This window comes from Colletotrichum truncatum (genome assembly GCF_014235925.2).
Source record: "Colletotrichum truncatum strain CMES1059 chromosome Unknown Contig_0003, whole genome shotgun sequence".
In the NCBI taxonomy this organism is placed as follows: Eukaryota; Fungi; Ascomycota; class Sordariomycetes; order Glomerellales; family Glomerellaceae; genus Colletotrichum; species Colletotrichum truncatum.
This window is the reverse complement of record NW_027222400.1, coordinates 6,533,612-6,552,854: the sequence shown is the minus strand read 5'-3', so window position 1 is coordinate 6,552,854 and position 19,243 is coordinate 6,533,612. Positions and strand designations below refer to the sequence as shown.

Genomic DNA, 19,243 nt, shown 5'->3' with positions numbered 1-19,243 from the left:
CACCGCCTCGTCGTACACGACGGTCGTCACTGGCGTCCCGGGCACATTCACAGGCACTTTGGTTTCGACGTTGCCAGCTGGTCCAGACGGAATCGCAACAGTGCTTTTCCAGACTGCCATTCCTACTGCCACCGCCTCGTCGTACACTACGGTCGTCACTGGCGTCCCTGGTACTTTCACGGGCACTTTGGTATCGACACTACCTGCTGGCCCAGATGGTATCGCAACAGTCCTCTTCCAGACTGCCATTCCTACTGCCACCGCCTCGTCGTACACGACGGTCGTCACTGGCGTCCCTGGTACTTTCACGGGCACTTTGGTTTCGACTCTGCCAGCTGGTCCAGACGGAATCGCAACAGTCCTTTTCCAGACTGCTAACACGAGTGCCACCGCCTCGTCGTACACGACGGTCGTCACTGGCGTCCCTGGCACGTTCACCGGCACTTTGGTTTCGACGTTGCCAGCTGGTCCAGACGGAATCGCAACAGTCCTTTTCCAGACTGCCAACCCGAGTGCTACCGCCTCTTCGTACACGACGGTCGTCACTGGCGTCCCTGGTACTTTCACGGGCACTTTGGTATCGACATTACCTGCTGGCCCAGATGGTATCGCAACAGTCCTTTTCCAGACTGCTAACCCGAGTGCCACCGCCTCTTCGTACACGACGGTCGTCACTGGCGTCCCTGGCACGTTCACCGGCACTTTGGTTTCGACGTTGCCAGCTGGTCCAGACGGAATCGCAACAGTCCTTTTCCAGACTGCTAACACGAGTGCCACCGCCTCGTCGTACACGACGGTCGTCACTGGCGTCCCTGGCACGTTCACCGGCACTTTGGTTTCGACGTTGCCAGCTGGTCCAGACGGAATCGCAACAGTCCTTTTCCAGACTGCCATTCCTACTGCCACCGCCTCGTCGTACACGACGGTCGTCACTGGCGTCCCTGGTACTTTCACGGGCACTTTGGTTTCGACGTTGCCAGCTGGTCCAGACGGAATCGCAACCGTTCTGCTCCAGACTGCCATTCCTATCGCTACCGCCTCTTCATACACTACGGTCGTCACTGGTGTCCCTGGCACGTTCACCGGCACTTTGGTTTCGACGTTGCCAGCTGGTCCAGACGGAATCGCAACAGTCCTTTTCCAGACTGCCAACCCGAGTGCTACCGCCTCTTCGTACACGACGGTCGTCACTGGCGTCCCTGGTACTTTCACGGGCACTTTGGTATCGACATTACCTGCTGGCCCAGATGGTATCGCAACAGTCCTCTTCCAGACTGCCATTCCTACTGCCACCGCCTCGTCGTACACGACGGTCGTTACTGGTGTCCCTGGTACTTTCACCGGCACTCTGGTATCGACTCTGCCTGCTGGTCCTGACGGTATTGCAACCGTTCTGTTCCAAACCGCTATTCCCACCGCTACCGCCTCTTCGTACACGACGGTCGTCACTGGCGTCCCTGGCACGTTCACAGGCACTTTGGTTTCGACGTTGCCAGCTGGTCCAGACGGAATCGCAACAGTCCTTTTCCAAACTGCCATTCCTACTGCCACCGCCTCGTCGTACACGACGGTCGTCACTGGCGTCCCTGGCACGTTCACAGGCACTTTGGTTTCGACGTTGCCAGCTGGTCCAGACGGAATCGCAACAGTGCTTTTCCAGACTGCCAACCCGGGTGCCACCGCCTCTTCGTACACGACGGTCGTCACTGGCGTCCCGGGCACATTCACAGGCACTCTCGTTTCGACTCTGCCAGCTGGTCCTGATGGTATCGCAACAGTTCTTTTCCAGACCGCAAACCCCACTGCCACAGCCTCCTCATACACGACGGTTGTCACTGGTGTTCCTGGCAACTTCATTGGTACTCTTGTATCTACCTTGGCGGCTGGTCTTGACGGCATTGTTACTATTCTGTTCCAAACCGCCATTCCAACCGCTACCGCCTCTTCGTACACGACGGTCGTCACTGGCGTCCCGGGCACATTCACAGGCACTCTCGTTTCGACTCTGCCAGCTGGTCCAGACGGAATCGCAACAGTCCTCTTCCAGACTGCCATTCCTACTGCCACCGCCTCGTCGTACACGACGGTCGTCACTGGCGTCCCTGGTACTTTCACAGGCACTCTCGTTTCGACTCTGCCAGCTGGTCCAGACGGAATCGCAACAGTCCTTTTCCAGACTGCCATTCCTACTGCCACCGCCTCGTCGTACACTACGGTCGTCACTGGCGTCCCTGGTACTTTCACCGGCACTTTGGTATCGACACTACCTGCTGGCCCAGATGGTATCGCAACAGTCCTCTTCCAGACTGCCATTCCTACTGCCACCGCCTCGTCGTACACGACGGTCGTCACTGGCGTCCCTGGTACTTTCACGGGCACTTTGGTTTCGACGTTGCCAGCTGGTCCAGACGGAATCGCAACCGTTCTGCTCCAGACTGCCATTCCTATCGCTACCGCCTCTTCATACACTACGGTCGTCACTGGTGTCCCTGGCACGTTCACCGGCACTTTGGTTTCGACTCTGCCAGCTGGCCCAGACGGAATCGCAACAGTCCTTTTCCAGACTGCTAACACGAGTGCCACCGCCTCGTCGTACACGACGGTCGTCACTGGCGTCCCTGGCACGTTCACCGGCACTTTGGTTTCGACGTTGCCAGCTGGTCCAGACGGAATCGCAACAGTCCTTTTCCAAACTGCCATTCCTACTGCCACCGCCTCGTCGTACACGACGGTTGTGACTGGCGTCCCTGGTACATTTACCGGCACTCTGGTATCCACTTTGCCAGCCGGCCCCGGCGGAATCGCTACAGTCTTGCTTCAGACGGCTATTCCTACCATTACCGCCTCTTCCTATACCACCGTTGTCACTGGTGTTCCTGGCAACTTTATCGGTACTCTTGTTTCCACCCTTGCGGCTGGCCCTGATGGCATTGCCACTGTTCTGTTCCAAACCGCCGTTCCCACCGCTACCGCCTCTTCGTACACGACGGTCGTCACTGGCGTGCCTGGCACATTCACCGGCACTCTCGTTTCGACTTTGCCTGCTGGTCCAGACGGAATCGCAACAGTCCTTTTCCAGACTGCTAACCCGAGTGCCACCGCCTCTTCGTACACGACGGTTGTCACTGGTGTGCCTGGCAACTTTATCGGCACGCTTGTTTCTACTTTGGCGGCTGGTCCAGATGGCATTGCCACTGTCCTGTTCCAAACTGCCATTTCAAGTGCAACGGCATCTTCATATACTACGGTTGTTACAGGCGTTCCTGGCACATTTACCGGCACTCTGGTAACCACTCTCCCTGCCGGCCCCGGTGGAATTGCCACGGTTCTACTCCAAACAGCTGTTCCAACTGCCTCAGTGTCGTCATATACTACGGTTGTCACTGGTGTTCCTGGCAACTTTATCGGTACTCTTGTTTCCACCCTTGCGGCTGGCCCTGATGGCATTGCCACTGTTCTGTTCCAAACCGCCGTTCCCACCGCTACCGCCTCTTCGTACACGACGGTCGTCACTGGCGTGCCTGGCACATTCACAGGCACTCTGGTTTCAACTTTGCCTGCTGGTCCAGACGGAATCGCAACAGTACTCTTCCAAACTGCCAACCCCACCGCTACCGCCTCTTCATACACCACGGTTGTTACTGGCGTCCCAGGTACTTTCACCGGCACTTTGGTATCGACTCTGCCTGCTGGCCCCGGCGGAATCGCTACAGTCTTGCTTCAGACGGCTATTCCTACCATTACCGCCTCTTCCTACACCACCGTTGTCACTGGTGTGCCTGGCACATTCACCGGCACTCTCGTTTCGACTTTGCCTGCTGGTCCAGACGGAATCGCAACAGTTCTCTTCCAAACTGGCAACCCTACCGCCACAGCCTCGTCGTACACCACGGTTGTCACCGGTGTGCCGGGCAACTTCATTGGTACACTTGTTTCCACTCTTGCTGCCGGCCCAGATGGCGTTGCCACTATACTGTTCCAGACTGCCATTTCAAGTGCAACGGCCTCTTCGTACACCACGGTTGTTACTGGCGTCCCTGGTACTTTCACCGGCACCCTAGTATCTACTCTGCCAGCCGGTCCCGGTGGAATTGCCACGGTCTTGCTTCAGACGGCAATTCCTACTGCCACAGCCTCTTCCTATACTACCGTTGTCACTGGTGTGCCTGGTAACTTCATCGGTACTCTTGTTTCTACTCTTGCTGCCGGTCCAGATGGCATTGCTACTGTTCTCTTCCAAACTGCCATTCCTACTACCACAGCCTCTTCGTACACGACGGTTGTTACAGGCGTTCCTGGCACATTCACTGGCACTCTGGTATCGACGTTGCCCGCCGGCCCCGGCGGAATCGCCACAGTTCTACTTCAGACGGCTATCCCTACTGCTACAGCCTCTTCTTACACCACGGTTGTCACTGGTGTGCCTGGCAACTTTATCGGTACACAGGTCTCTACTTTAGCAGCTGGCCCTGACGGCATTGCTACTGTCCTGTTCCAAACTGCCATTCCCACCGCTACCGCTTCGTCCTATACGACGGTTGTCACTGGTGTCCCTGGTACTTTCACAGGCACTCTGGTTTCAACTTTGCCTGCTGGTCCAGACGGAATCGCAACAGTACTCTTCCAAACTGCCAACCCCACCGCTACCGCCTCTTCATACACCACGGTTGTTACTGGCGTCCCAGGTACTTTCACCGGCACTTTGGTATCGACTCTGCCTGCTGGCCCCGGCGGAATCGCTACAGTCTTGCTTCAGACGGCTATTCCTACCATTACCGCCTCTTCCTACACCACCGTTGTCACTGGTGTGCCTGGCACATTCACCGGCACTCTCGTTTCGACTTTGCCTGCTGGTCCAGACGGAATCGCAACAGTTCTCTTCCAAACTGGCAACCCTACCGCCACAGCCTCGTCGTACACCACGGTTGTCACCGGTGTGCCGGGCAACTTCATTGGTACACTTGTTTCCACTCTTGCTGCCGGCCCAGATGGCGTTGCCACTATACTGTTCCAGACTGCCATTTCAAGTGCAACGGCCTCTTCGTACACCACGGTTGTTACTGGCGTCCCTGGTACTTTCACCGGCACCCTAGTATCTACTCTGCCAGCCGGTCCCGGTGGAATTGCCACGGTCTTGCTTCAGACGGCAATTCCTACTGCCACAGCCTCTTCCTATACTACCGTTGTCACTGGTGTGCCTGGTAACTTCATCGGTACTCTTGTTTCTACTCTTGCTGCCGGTCCAGATGGCATTGCTACTGTTCTCTTCCAAACTGCCATTCCTACTACCACAGCCTCTTCGTACACGACGGTTGTTACAGGCGTTCCTGGCACATTCACTGGCACTCTGGTATCGACGTTGCCCGCCGGCCCCGGCGGAATCGCCACAGTTCTACTTCAGACGGCTATCCCTACTGCTACAGCCTCTTCTTACACCACGGTTGTCACTGGTGTGCCTGGCAACTTTATCGGTACACAGGTCTCTACTTTAGCAGCTGGCCCTGACGGCATTGCTACTGTCCTGTTCCAAACTGCCATTCCCACCGCTACCGCTTCGTCCTATACGACGGTTGTCACTGGTGTGCCTGGCACATTCACAGGCACTCTGGTTTCAACTTTGCCTGCTGGTCCAGACGGAATCGCAACAGTACTCTTCCAAACTGCCAACCCCACCGCTACCGCCTCTTCATACACCACGGTTGTTACTGGCGTCCCAGGTACTTTCACCGGCACTTTGGTATCCACTCTGCCTGCTGGTCTCGGAGGAATCGCTACCGTTCTCCTTCAGACGGCTATTCCCACTATCACCGCCTCTTCCTACACCACTGTTGTCACTGGTGTACCTGGTAACTTCGTTGGTACTCTTGTATCTACCTTGGCAGCTGGTCTTGACGGCATTGTTACTATTCTGTTCCAAACTGCCATCCCTACTGCTACCGCCTCGTCGTACACCACGGTTGTCACTGGTGTGCCTGGCAACTTTATCGGCACGCTTGTTTCTACTTTGGCGGCTGGTCCAGATGGCATTGCCACTGTCCTGTTCCAAACTGCCATTTCAAGTGCAACGGCATCTTCATATACTACGGTTGTTACAGGCGTCCCTGGCACATTTACCGGCACTCTGGTATCGACAGTACCTGCCGGCCCTGGTGGAATCGCTACCGTTCTACTTCAGACGGCTATTCCCACCGCTACCGCCTCATCGTACACCACGATTGTCACTGGTGTTCCTGGCACATTCACCGGCACTCTCGTTTCGACTTTGCCTGCTGGTCCAGACGGAATCGCAACAGTCCTTTTCCAGACTGCTAACCCGAGTGCCACCGCCTCTTCGTACACGACGGTCATTACTGGCGTCCCGGGCACATTCACAGGCACTTTGGTTTCGACTCTGCCAGCTGGTCCAGACGGAATCGCAACAGTCCTTTTCCAGACTGCTAACCCGAGTGCCACCGCCTCTTCGTACACGACGGTCATTACTGGCGTCCCGGGCACATTCACAGGCACTTTGGTTTCGACTCTGCCAGCTGGTCCAGATGGTATCGCAACAGTCCTCTTCCAGACTGCCATTCCTACTGCCACCGCCTCGTCGTACACTACCGTTATCACTGGCGTCCCTGGCACATTCACAGGCACTCTGGTTTCGACACTTCCCGCTGGTCCCGGTGGAATCGCCACGGTCTTGCTTCAGACGGCTATTCCTACCACTACCGCATCTTCCTACACCACGGTCGTCACTGGTGTGCCTGGCACATTCACCGGCACTCTCGTTTCGACTTTGCCAGCTGGTCCAGACGGAATCGCAACAGTCCTTTTCCAGACTGCTAACCCGAGTGCCACCGCCTCGTCGTACACGACGGTCGTCACTGGCGTCCCTGGTACTTTCACGGGCACTTTGGTTTCGACCCTGCCAGCTGGTCCAGACGGAATTGCAACAGTCCTTTTCCAGACTGCCATTCCTACTGCCACCGCCTCGTCGTACACGACGGTCGTCACTGGCGTCCCGGGCACATTCACAGGCACTCTTGTTTCGACTTTGTCTGCTGGTCCAGACGGAATCGCAACAGTTCTTTTCCAGACTGCCATTCCTACCACTACCGCCTCGTCGTACACGACAGTCCTCACTGGTGTCCCTGGCACATTCACCGGCACACTGGTTTCGACTTTGCCCGCTGGTCCAGACGGAATCGCAACAGTTCTTTTCCAGACTGCCAACCCCACTGCTACCGCCTCTTCGTACACGACGGTTGTCACTGGTGTGCCTGGCACATTCACCGGCACTCTCGTTTCGACTCTGCCAGCTGGTCCTGATGGTATCGCAACAGTTCTTTTCCAGACCGCAAACCCCACTGCCACAGCCTCCTCATACACGACGGTTGTCACTGGTGTTCCTGGCAACTTCATTGGTACTCTTGTTTCCACTCTTGCCGCCGGTCCAGATGGCGTTGCTACTGTTCTGTTCCAAACTGCCATTCCCACCACTACCGCCTCCTCATACACGACGGTTGTTACTGGTGTCCCTGGTACATTCACCGGCACTCTCGTTTCGACTTTGCCCGCCGGCCCAGACGGAATCGCAACAGTTCTTTTCCAAACCGCCAACCCTACTGCCACTGCCTCGTCCTACACGACGGTTGTCACTGGTGTGCCTGGCACATTCACCGGCACTCTCGTTTCGACTCTGCCAGCTGGTCCTGATGGTATCGCAACAGTTCTTTTCCAGACCGCAAACCCCACTGCCACAGCCTCCTCATACACGACGGTTGTCACTGGTGTTCCTGGCAACTTCATTGGTACTCTTGTTTCCACTCTTGCCGCCGGTCCAGATGGCGTTGCTACTGTTCTGTTCCAAACTGCCATTCCCACCACTACCGCCTCCTCATACACGACGGTCGTCACTGGCGTCCCTGGTACTTTCACGGGCACTTTGGTTTCGACCCTGCCAGCTGGTCCAGACAGAATCGCAACAGTCCTCTTCCAGACTGCCATTCCTACTGCCACCGCCTCGTCGTACACGACGGTCGTCACTGGCGTCCCTGGCACATTCACCGGCACACTGGTTTCGACTTTGCCCGCTGGTCCAGACGGAATCGCAACAGTTCTTTTCCAGACTGCCAACCCCACTGCCACAGCGTCATCATACACTACGGTCGTCACTGGTGTGCCTGGTAACTTCATCGGCACACTTGTTTCCACTCTTGCGGCTGGTCCAGATGGCATTGCCACTGTTCTGTTCCAAACTGCCATTCCTACCGCTACCGCCTCTTCGTACACTACGGTTGTTACAGGCGTTCCTGGCACATTTACCGGCACTCTGGTATCGACACTACCTGCCGGCCCTGGTGGAATCGCTACCGTTCTACTTCAGACGGCTATTCCCACTGCTACCGCCTCTTCGTACACGACGGTTGTCACTGGTGTGCCTGGCACATTCACCGGCACTCTCGTTTCGACTCTGCCAGCTGGTCCTGATGGTATCGCAACAGTTCTTTTCCAGACCGCAAACCCCACTGCCACAGCCTCCTCATACACGACGGTTGTCACTGGTGTTCCTGGCAACTTCATTGGTACTCTTGTTTCCACTCTTGCCGCCGGTCCAGATGGCGTTGCTACTGTTCTGTTCCAAACTGCCATTCCCACCACTACCGCCTCCTCATACACGACGGTTGTTACTGGTGTCCCTGGTACATTCACCGGCACTCTCGTTTCGACTTTGCCCGCCGGCCCAGACGGAATCGCAACAGTTCTTTTCCAAACCGCCAACCCTACTGCCACTGCCTCGTCCTACACGACGGTTGTCACTGGTGTGCCTGGCACATTCACCGGCACTCTCGTTTCGACTCTGCCAGCTGGTCCTGATGGTATCGCAACAGTTCTTTTCCAGACCGCAAACCCCACTGCCACAGCCTCCTCATACACGACGGTTGTCACTGGTGTTCCTGGCAACTTCATTGGTACTCTTGTTTCCACTCTTGCCGCCGGTCCAGATGGCGTTGCTACTGTTCTGTTCCAAACTGCCATTCCCACCACTACCGCCTCCTCATACACGACGGTCGTCACTGGCGTCCCTGGCACGTTCACCGGCACTTTGGTTTCGACTCTGCCAGCTGGCCCAGACGGAATCGCAACAGTCCTTTTCCAAACTGCCATTCCTACTGCTACCGCCTCTTCCTACACGACGGTTGTCACTGGCGTCCCTGGTACCTTCACTGGCACCTTGGTATCGACCTTGCCAGCCGGCCCAGACGGAATCGCAACAGTCTTGCTTCAGACTGCTATTCCTACTGCCACAGCCTCTTCCTATACTACCGTTGTCACTGGTGTGCCTGGCAACTTCATCGGTACACTTGTCTCCACACTTGCGGCTGGCCCAGATGGCATTGCGACTGTTTTGTTCCAAACTGCCAACCCTACTGCCACAGCCTCTTCGTACACGACGGTTGTCACTGGCGTCCCTGGCACCTTTACCGGCACTTTGGTGTCGACTTTGCCAGCTGGTCCTGGTGGTATCGCAACAGTTCTTTTCCAAACCGCCAACCCTACTGCCACTGCCTCGTCCTACACGACGGTTGTCACTGGTGTGCCCGGCACATTCACAGGCACTCTGGTATCAACCCTGCCTGCCGGCCCAGACGGAATTGCTACTGTTCTGTTCCAAACTGCAATTCCTACCGCTACCGCCTCATCATACACCACTCTTATCACTGGTGTCCCTGGCACATTCACTGGCACCTTGGTATCGACACTACCTGCCGGCCCTGGTGGAATTGCTACCGTTCTACTTCAGACGGCTATTCCCACTCTTACCGCCTCTTCCTACACCACTGTTGTCACTGGTGTACCTGGCAACTTCGTTGGTACTCTTGTATCTACCTTGGCGGCTGGTCTTGACGGCATTGTTACTATTCTGTTCCAAACCGCCATTCCAACCGCTACCGCCTCTTCGTACACGACAGTCCTCACTGGTATCCCTGGCACATTTACCGGCACTCTGGTATCCACTCTGCCTGCTGGCCCCGGAGGAATCGCTACAGTCTTGCTTCAGACTGCTATTCCTACTGCGACCGCCACAGCCTCGTCGTACACCACCGTTGTCACTGGTGTGCCTGGTACTTTCACAGGCACTCTGGTTTCCACGTTGCCAGCCGGTCCTGATGGTGTCGCAACAGTTCTTTTCCAGACCGCAAACCCCACTGCTACCGCCTCTTCCTACACCACAGTTGTTACTGGCGTACCTGGCAACTTTATCGGTACTCTTGTATCTACCTTGGCGGCTGGTCTTGACGGCATTGTTACTATTCTGTTCCAAACCGCCATTCCAACCGCTACCGCCTCGTCCTATACGACGGTTGTCACTGGTATTCCTGGTACTTTCACAGGCACCTCGGTATCGACACTACCTGTCGGCCCTGGAGGAATCGCCACGGTCTTGCTTCAGACTGCCATTCCTACTGTTACCGCCTCCTCATATACCACGGTTGTCACCGGTGTGCCGGGCAACTTCATTGGTACACTTGTTTCCACTCTTGCCGCCGGCCCTGATGGCATTGCCACTGTTCTGTTCCAGACAGCCATTCCTACCACTACCGCCTCGTCTTACACAACGGTTGTCACTGGTGTGCCTGGCACATTCACCGGCACTCTGGTATCAACTCTACCTGCCGGTCCTGATGGTGTCGCAACAGTTCTTTTCCAGACCGCAAACCCCACTGCTACCGCCTCTTCCTACACGACGGTTGTCACTGGCGTCCCTGGTACCTTCACTGGCACCTTGGTATCGACCTTGCCAGCCGGCCCAGACGGAATCGCAACAGTCTTGCTTCAGACTGCTATTCCTACTGCCACAGCCTCTTCCTATACTACCGTTGTCACTGGTGTGCCTGGCAACTTCATCGGTACACTTGTCTCCACACTTGCGGCTGGCCCAGATGGCATTGCGACTGTTTTGTTCCAAACTGCCATTCCCACCGCCACTGCCTCGTCTTACACGACGGTTGTCACTGGTATTCCTGGTACTTTCACCGGCACATTGGTGTCGACGTTGCCTGCCGGTCCTGATGGTGTCGCAACAGTTCTTTTCCAAACTGCGAACCCCACTGCTACCGCCTCTTCCTACACGACGGTTGTCACTGGCGTCCCTGGTACCTTCACTGGCACCTTGGTATCGACACTACCTGCCGGCCCCGGAGGAATCGCAACAGTCTTGCTTCAGACTGCTATTCCTACTGCCACAGCCTCTTCCTATACTACCGTTGTCACTGGTGTGCCTGGCAACTTCATCGGTACACTTGTCTCCACACTTGCGGCTGGCCCAGATGGCATTGCGACTGTTTTGTTCCAAACTGCCATTCCCACCGCCACTGCCTCGTCTTACACGACGGTTGTCACTGGTATTCCTGGTACTTTCACCGGCACATTGGTGTCGACGTTGCCTGCCGGTCCTGATGGTGTCGCAACAGTTCTTTTCCAAACTGCGAACCCCACTGCTACCGCCTCTTCCTACACGACGGTTGTCACTGGCGTCCCTGGTACCTTCACTGGCACCTTGGTATCGACACTACCTGCCGGCCCCGGAGGAATCGCAACAGTCTTGCTTCAGACTGCTATTCCTACTGCCACAGCCTCTTCCTATACTACCGTTGTCACTGGTGTGCCTGGCAACTTCATCGGTACACTTGTCTCCACACTTGCGGCTGGCCCAGATGGCATTGCGACTGTTTTGTTCCAAACTGCCATTCCCACCGCCACTGCCTCGTCTTACACGACGGTTGTCACTGGTATTCCTGGTACTTTCACCGGCACATTGGTGTCGACGTTGCCTGCCGGTCCTGATGGTGTCGCAACAGTACTCTTCCAGACCGCAAACCCCACTGCTACCGCCTCTTCCTACACCACAGTTGTTACTGGCGTACCTGGCAACTTTATCGGTACTCTTGTATCTACCTTGGCGGCTGGCCCCGATGGCATTGCTACTGTTCTGTTCCAAACTGCAATTCCTACCGCTACCGCCTCATCATACACCACTCTTGTCACTGGTGTGCCCGGCACATTCACAGGCACTCTGGTATCGACACTACCTGCCGGCCCCGGAGGAATCGCCACGGTCTTGCTTCAGACTGCCATTCCTACTGTTACCGCCTCCTCATATACCACGGTTGTTACTGGTGTTCCTGGCAACTTCATTGGTACTCTCGTTTCCACTCTTGCTGCCGGTCCAGATGGCGTTGCTACTGTTCTGTTCCAGACGGCCATTCCTACCACTACCGCCTCGTCTTACACGACGGTTGTCACTGGTGTGCCTGGCAACTTTATCGGTACACTTGTCTCCACACTTGCGGCTGGTCCCGATGGTATCGCTACTGTTCTCTTCCAAACTGCCATTCCTACTACCACAGCCTCTTCGTACACGACGGTTGTTACAGGCGTTCCTGGCACATTCACAGGCACTCTGGTGTCGACGTTGCCCGCCGGCCCAGACGGAGTCGCAACAGTTCTTTTCCAGACCGCAAACCCCACTGCTACCGCCTCGTCCTACACGACGGTTGTCACTGGTGTGCCTGGCAACTTTATCGGTACACTTGTCTCCACACTTGCGGCTGGTCCCGATGGTATCGCTACTGTTCTGTTCCAGACTGCCATTTCAAGTGCAACGGCCTCTTCGTACACCACGGTTGTTACTGGCGTCCCTGGTACTTTCACCGGCACCATAGTATCCACTCTGCCAGCCGGTCCCGGTGGAATTGCCACGGTCTTGCTTCAGACTGCTATTCCTACTGCCTCTTCCTATACTACCGTTGTCACTGGTGTGCCTGGCACATTCATCGGCACTCTTGTTTCCACTCTTGCTGCCGGTCCAGATGGCGTTGCTACTGTTCTGTTCCAGACGGCCATTCCTACCACTACCGCCTCGTCTTACACGACGGTTGTCACTGGTGTGCCTGGCACATTTACCGGCACTTTGGTGTCGACTTTGCCAGCTGGTCCTGACGGTATCGCCACAGTCCTTTTTCAAACCGCCAACCCTACTGCCACTGCCTCGTCGTACACGACGGTTGTCACTGGTGTCCCTGGCACATTCATTGGCACTTTGGTATCGACATTGCCCGCCGGCCCTGGTGGAATCGCCACTATTCTACTTCAGACGGCTATTCCTACTGCCACAGCCTCTTCCTACACCACTGTTGTCACTGGTGTACCTGGCAACTTCGTTGGTACTCTTGTATCTACCTTGGCGGCTGGTCTTGACGGCATTGTTACTATTCTGTTCCAAACCGCCATTCCAACCTCTTCTGCCTCGTCGTACACGACGGTCGTCACCGGCGTTCCTGGCACTTTTTCGGGTACTTTGGTATCAACCCTTCCTGCAGGGCCTGGTGGAATCGCTACAGTTGTTCTACAGACTGCCATTCCGTTCCCAACGTCATACACCACAATTGTTACTGGCGTTCCTGGCACTTTCGCAGGCACTCGTGCCACCACATTGCCAGTTTCTGGAACATTAGGAACCGTTCTCCTGGAGACAGCTCTACCGATTCCCACCGCCTACACTACCATTACTACCGGCGTCTTTGGCACTTTCTCCGGCACTCAGGTTTCAACTATTCCCGGAAGTGACACTATTGCCACAGTTGTTCTGCAGACTGCCATTCCGTTCCCGACTTCCTACACCACAATTGTTACTGGCGTTCCTGGCACTTTCGCAGGCACTCGTGCCACCACATTGCCAGTTTCTGGAACATTAGGAACCGTTCTCCTGGAGACAGCTCTACCGATTCCCACCGCCTACACTACCATTACTACCGGCGTCTTTGGCACTTTCTCCGGCACTCAGGTTTCAACTATTCCCGGAAGTGACACTATTGCCACAGTTGTTCTGCAGACTGCCATTCCGTTCCCGACTTCCTACACCACAATTGTTACTGGCGTTCCTGGCACTTTCGCAGGCACTCGTGCCACCACATTGCCAGTTTCTGGAACATTAGGAACCGTTCTCCTGGAGACAGCTCTACCGATTCCCACCGCCTACACTACCATTACTACCGGCGTCTTTGGCACTTTCTCCGGCACTCAGGTTTCAACTATTCCCGGAAGTGACACTATTGCCACAGTTGTTCTGCAGACTGCCATTCCGTTCCCGACTTCCTACACCACAATTGTTACTGGCGTTCCTGGCACTTTCGCAGGCACTCGTGCCACCACATTGCCAGTTTCTGGAACATTAGGAACCGTTCTCCTGGAGACAGCCCTGCCAATCCCAACTGCATACACAACCATTACTACCGGTGTGTTTGGCACTTTCTCAGGAACTCAGGTTTCTACTATCCCCGGAAGTGATACGATCGCCACAGTTGTTCTGCAGACTGCTATTCCGTTCCCGACGTCATACACTACAATTGTTACTGGTGTTCCCGGCACTTTCGTGGGCACTCGTGCCACAACTTTACCCGTCAGCGGCACTCTGGGAACCGTTCTTCTAGAGACAGCTCTACCGATTCCTACCGCCTACACTACCATCACTACTGGTGTGTTTGGCACTTTCTCAGGAACTCAGGTTTCTACTATCCCCGGAAGCGATACGATCGCCACGGTTGTTCTGCAGACTGCCATTCCGTTCCCGACTTCCTACACCACAATTGTTACTGGCGTTCCTGGCACTTTCGCAGGCACTCGTGCCACCACATTGCCAGTTTCTGGAACATTAGGAACCGTTCTCCTGGAGACAGCTCTACCGATTCCCACCGCCTACACTACCATTACTACCGGCGTCTTTGGCACTTTCTCCGGCACACAGGTTTCAACTATTCCCGGAAGTGACACTATTGCCACAGTTGTTCTGCAGACTGCCATTCCGTTCCCGACTTCCTACACCACAATTGTTACTGGCGTTCCTGGCACTTTCGCAGGCACTCTTGCAACTACCTTGCCAGTCAGCGGCACCTTGGGTACGGTTCTACTGCAGACAGCTCTACCGATTCCCACCGCCTACACTACCATTACTACCGGCGTTTTTGGCACTTTCTCTGGTACTCAGGTCTCAACCATCCCCGGAAGTGATACGATCGCCACAGTTGTTCTGCAGACCGCTATTCCGTTCCCGACTTCCTACACCACAATTGTCACTGGCGTTCCTGGCACTTTCGCAGGCACTCGTGCCACAACTCTACCCGTAAGTGGTACTCTGGGAACTGTTCTTCTGGAGACAGCGCTACCAATTCCCACCGCCTATACAACCATTACTACCGGCGTTTTCGGTACATTCTCTGGCACTCAGGTTTCTACTATCCCCGGAAGCGATACGATCGCCACGGTTGTTCTACAGACTGCCATTCCGTTCCCGACGTCCTACATCACAATCGTCACTGGCACGCCGGGCACTTTCGCAGGCACTCGTGCAACTACCTTGCCAGTCAGCGGCACCTTGGGTACGGTTCTTCTGCAGACAGCCCTGCCAATCCCAACTGCATACACAACCATTACTACCGGTGTGTTTGGCACTTTCTCAGGAACTCAGGTTTCTACTATTCCTGGAAGTGATACGATCGCCACAGTTGTTCTGCAGACCGCTATTCCGTTCCCGACTTCCTACACCACAATTGTCACTGGCGTTCCTGGCACTTTCGCAGGCACTCGTGCCACAACTCTACCCGTCAGTGGTACTCTGGGAACTGTTCTTCTGGAGACAGCCCTGCCAATCCCAACTGCATACACAACCATTACTACCGGTGTGTTTGGCACTTTCTCAGGAACTCAGGTTTCTACTATCCCCGGAAGCGATACGATCGCCACGGTTGTTCTGCAGACTGCCATTCCGTTCCCGACTTCCTACACCACAATTGTTACTGGCGTTCCTGGCACTTTCGCAGGCACTCGTGCCACCACATTGCCAGTTTCTGGAACATTAGGAACCGTTCTCCTGGAGACAGCTCTACCAATTCCCACCGCATATACAACTATCACTACCGGTGTGTTTGGCACTTTCTCAGGAACTCAAGTTTCTACTATTCCCGGAAGTGACACTATTGCCACAGTTGTTCTGCAGACTGCCATTCCGTTCCCGACTTCCTACACCACAATTGTTACTGGCGTTCCTGGCACTTTCGCAGGCACTCGTGCCACCACATTGCCAGTTTCTGGAACATTAGGAACCGTTCTTCTGGAGACAGCTCTACCGATTCCCACCGCCTACACTACCATCACTACCGGCGTCTTTGGCACTTTCTCCGGCACCCAGGTTTCAACCATCCCCGGAAGTGACACTATTGCCACCGTTGTTCTGCAGACCGCTATTCCGTTCCCGACGTCGTACACCACAATAGTCACTGGCGTTCCCGGTACTTTCGCCGGCACTCGTGCTACAACTTTACCCGTCAGTGGTACTCTGGGAACTGTTCTTCTGGAGACAGCCCTGCCAATCCCAACTGCATACACAACCATTACTACCGGTGTGTTTGGCACATTCTCCGGTACGCAGGTCTCTACTATCCCTGGAAGTGATACGATCGCCACGGTTGTTCTGCAGACTGCCATTCCGTTCCCGACTTCCTACACCACAATTGTCACTGGCACGCCGGGCACATTCGCAGGCACTCGTGCCACCACATTGCCAGTCAGCGGCACCTTGGGTACGGTCCTCCTGCAGACAGCTCTGCCAATTCCCACCGCCTACACTACCATCACCACCGGTGTGTTTGGCACATTCTCCGGTACCCAGGTCTCTACTATTCCTGGAAGTGATACGATCGCCACGGTTGTTCTACAGACTGCTATTCCGTTCCCAACGTCATACACCACAATAGTCACTGGCGTTCCCGGCACTTTCGCCGGCACTCGTGCCACCACATTGCCAGTTTCTGGAACATTAGGAACCGTTCTTCTGGAGACAGCTCTGCCAATTCCCACCGCCTACACTACCATCACTACCGGTGTGTTTGGCACATTCTCCGGTACCCAGGTCTCTACTATTCCTGGAAGTGATACGATCGCTACAGTTGTTCTGCAGACTGCCATTCCGTTCCCGACGTCGTACACCACAATAGTCACTGGTGTTCCCGGCACTTTCGCAGGCACTCGTGCCACAACTCTACCCGTCAGCGGCACTCTGGGAACCGTTCTTCTGGAGACAGCCCTGCCAATTCCAACCGCATACACAACTATTACTACTGGCGTCTTTGGCACATTCTCCGGCACCCAGGTTTCAACCATCCCCGGAAGTGACACTATTGCCACCGTTGTTCTACAGACTGCCATTCCGTTCCCGACTTCCTATACCACAATTGTCACCGGCACGCCGGGCACATTCGCAGGCACTCGTGCCACCACATTGCCAGTCAGCGGCACCTTGGGTACGGTCCTCCTGCAGACAGCTTTGCCAATTCCCACCGCCTACACTACCATCACCACCGGTATCTTTGGCACATTCTCCGGCACCCAGATTTCAACCATCCCCGGAAGTGACACTATTGCCACCGTTGTTCTACAGACCGCTATTCCGTTCCCGACTTCCTACACCACAATTGTCACCGGCACGCCGGGCACATTCGCAGGCACTCGTGCAACTACCTTGCCAGTCAGCGGCACCTTGGGTACGGTTCTCTTGCAGACAGCGCTACCAATTCCCACCGCATACATAACCATCACTACCGGTGTCTTTGGCACATTCTCCGGTACCCAGGTCTCTACTATCCCTGGAAGTGATACGATCGCCACGGTTGTTCTGCAGACTGCCATTCCGTTCCCAACGTCGTACACCACAATTGTCACCGGCACACCGGGCACCTTCGCAGGTACTCTTGCCACAACCTTGCCAGTCAGCGGCACCTTGGGTACGGTTCTCCTGCAGACAGCGCTACCAATTCCTACTGCCTACACAACCATCCCAACAGGTGTCTCAGGAAACTTTCCTGGTACATCATATGTTACTCTTTCGGGCTCTGGTACTCTCATTACCGTTTTGGCAGAGACCGCAATTCCCACCACAACATATACGACCGTTACTTCCGGGGTCACCGGCGCTGTTTTCACAGGAACCTCATATGTTACCCTTACGGGCTCTGGTCTCACACAAACGGTTATTGCCGCAACAGCGGTACCCCTCATTTACACGACCATCCCTACAGGAGTTGGTGGAACCTTCATAGGAACCCAATATGTCACTTTGTCTGGCTCTGGTCTCACACGAACCGTTCTTGCAGAGACTCGAATTCCCACGGCAACACGTATTGTTACTACCACTTCGCAACCGGCGGGCTGTATCGCTACGCCGGCCGCTACTCATACCGGTTTCTGCTTGCCTAATGTCGCCTCTTCAATCGCAGTTCCTTCGGCATGCAGCGTAATGGACAACCAGGTCATCAGTTTACCTTCCATTACACAGTTGAACAGTTGTTCAGCTGCTCTAGGCAACACCCTGAACATTGCCGGTGTTGCGAACTGTGTTGTTGGATTAGCGCTTCTATACTCCTATTCTAACTGTATCCGAAATGCACTCGTCGGCAAGTGTATTACTAACCTTCCGACTATTTGTGGTAACATCCTCACATCTACTTCAACCTCCAACCTTTACGCTAATGCGAATACTTGCGTCAATACCCTTGGAGCTTTCAGGAACACCTATAACACAGGGTTAACCTCTTGTCTCTCTTTGACTACAAACTTGGGCGTTCTCAATTGCATTGAAACTACTCTCGGCCTTCCCGCAAACTCTTCGCGCGCAAACACTGCAGTGTTATGTCCTTCCGGAACAGCTTGCCCCCAAACACCTACTGCGTGCGGAAGTCTCCTCGATCTTTCAGTCAGTCTTACAAGTGGTGTTGACGCACAAGTCAACCTGTGTAGGGCGGCCCTTGTTGTAAACAACATCGTAGGCGTCGTCGACAGCACTCTTTCTTCTGTTCTTTCTGGTGTCGGTTGTCTTGCCAGCGACCTTGTTGGGCTTCTTGTCGGTACCCTTACGGGTGATAGAACGGCATATGGCAACTGCTTCCAGCAAACCCTTCAGAGCCAGTGCATTACTAGCCTACCTCCAAGCTGTCTGAACATCGGACTTGGCGCACAACCTACCGGCTTCCTTGGCATAGAAGCTGTAGTGTCCGTTACGGAGCTTCTAAACTGCGTTACGAGTCTCAAGCTTTTGGCAAACAGAGTTGATCCAAACTGTTTCAACGTGGCTTTGGGCAGGCAAGGAATTGTCAGCTGCCTCAACTTGAGCTTGTTCGGAATTGCCACAGTTAATGTTGTCACATGA

At 55.0% G+C, this 19,243-nt stretch overlaps 1 protein-coding gene across 1 annotated transcript in view; it reads left to right on the top strand.

Moving 5' to 3' along the window:
- CTRU02_206706 (UbiD family decarboxylase) overlaps window positions 1–19,243 on the top strand; it is a gene marked incomplete at both ends in the record, with an annotated part of 30,529 nt that extends 11,286 nt beyond the window's left edge. The window contains one exon of the mRNA XM_070204759.1: window positions 1–19,243. This exon is cut by the window's left edge and continues 10,435 nt beyond it. Coding sequence (XP_070061863.1) covers window positions 1–19,243 — 19,243 coding nt within the window.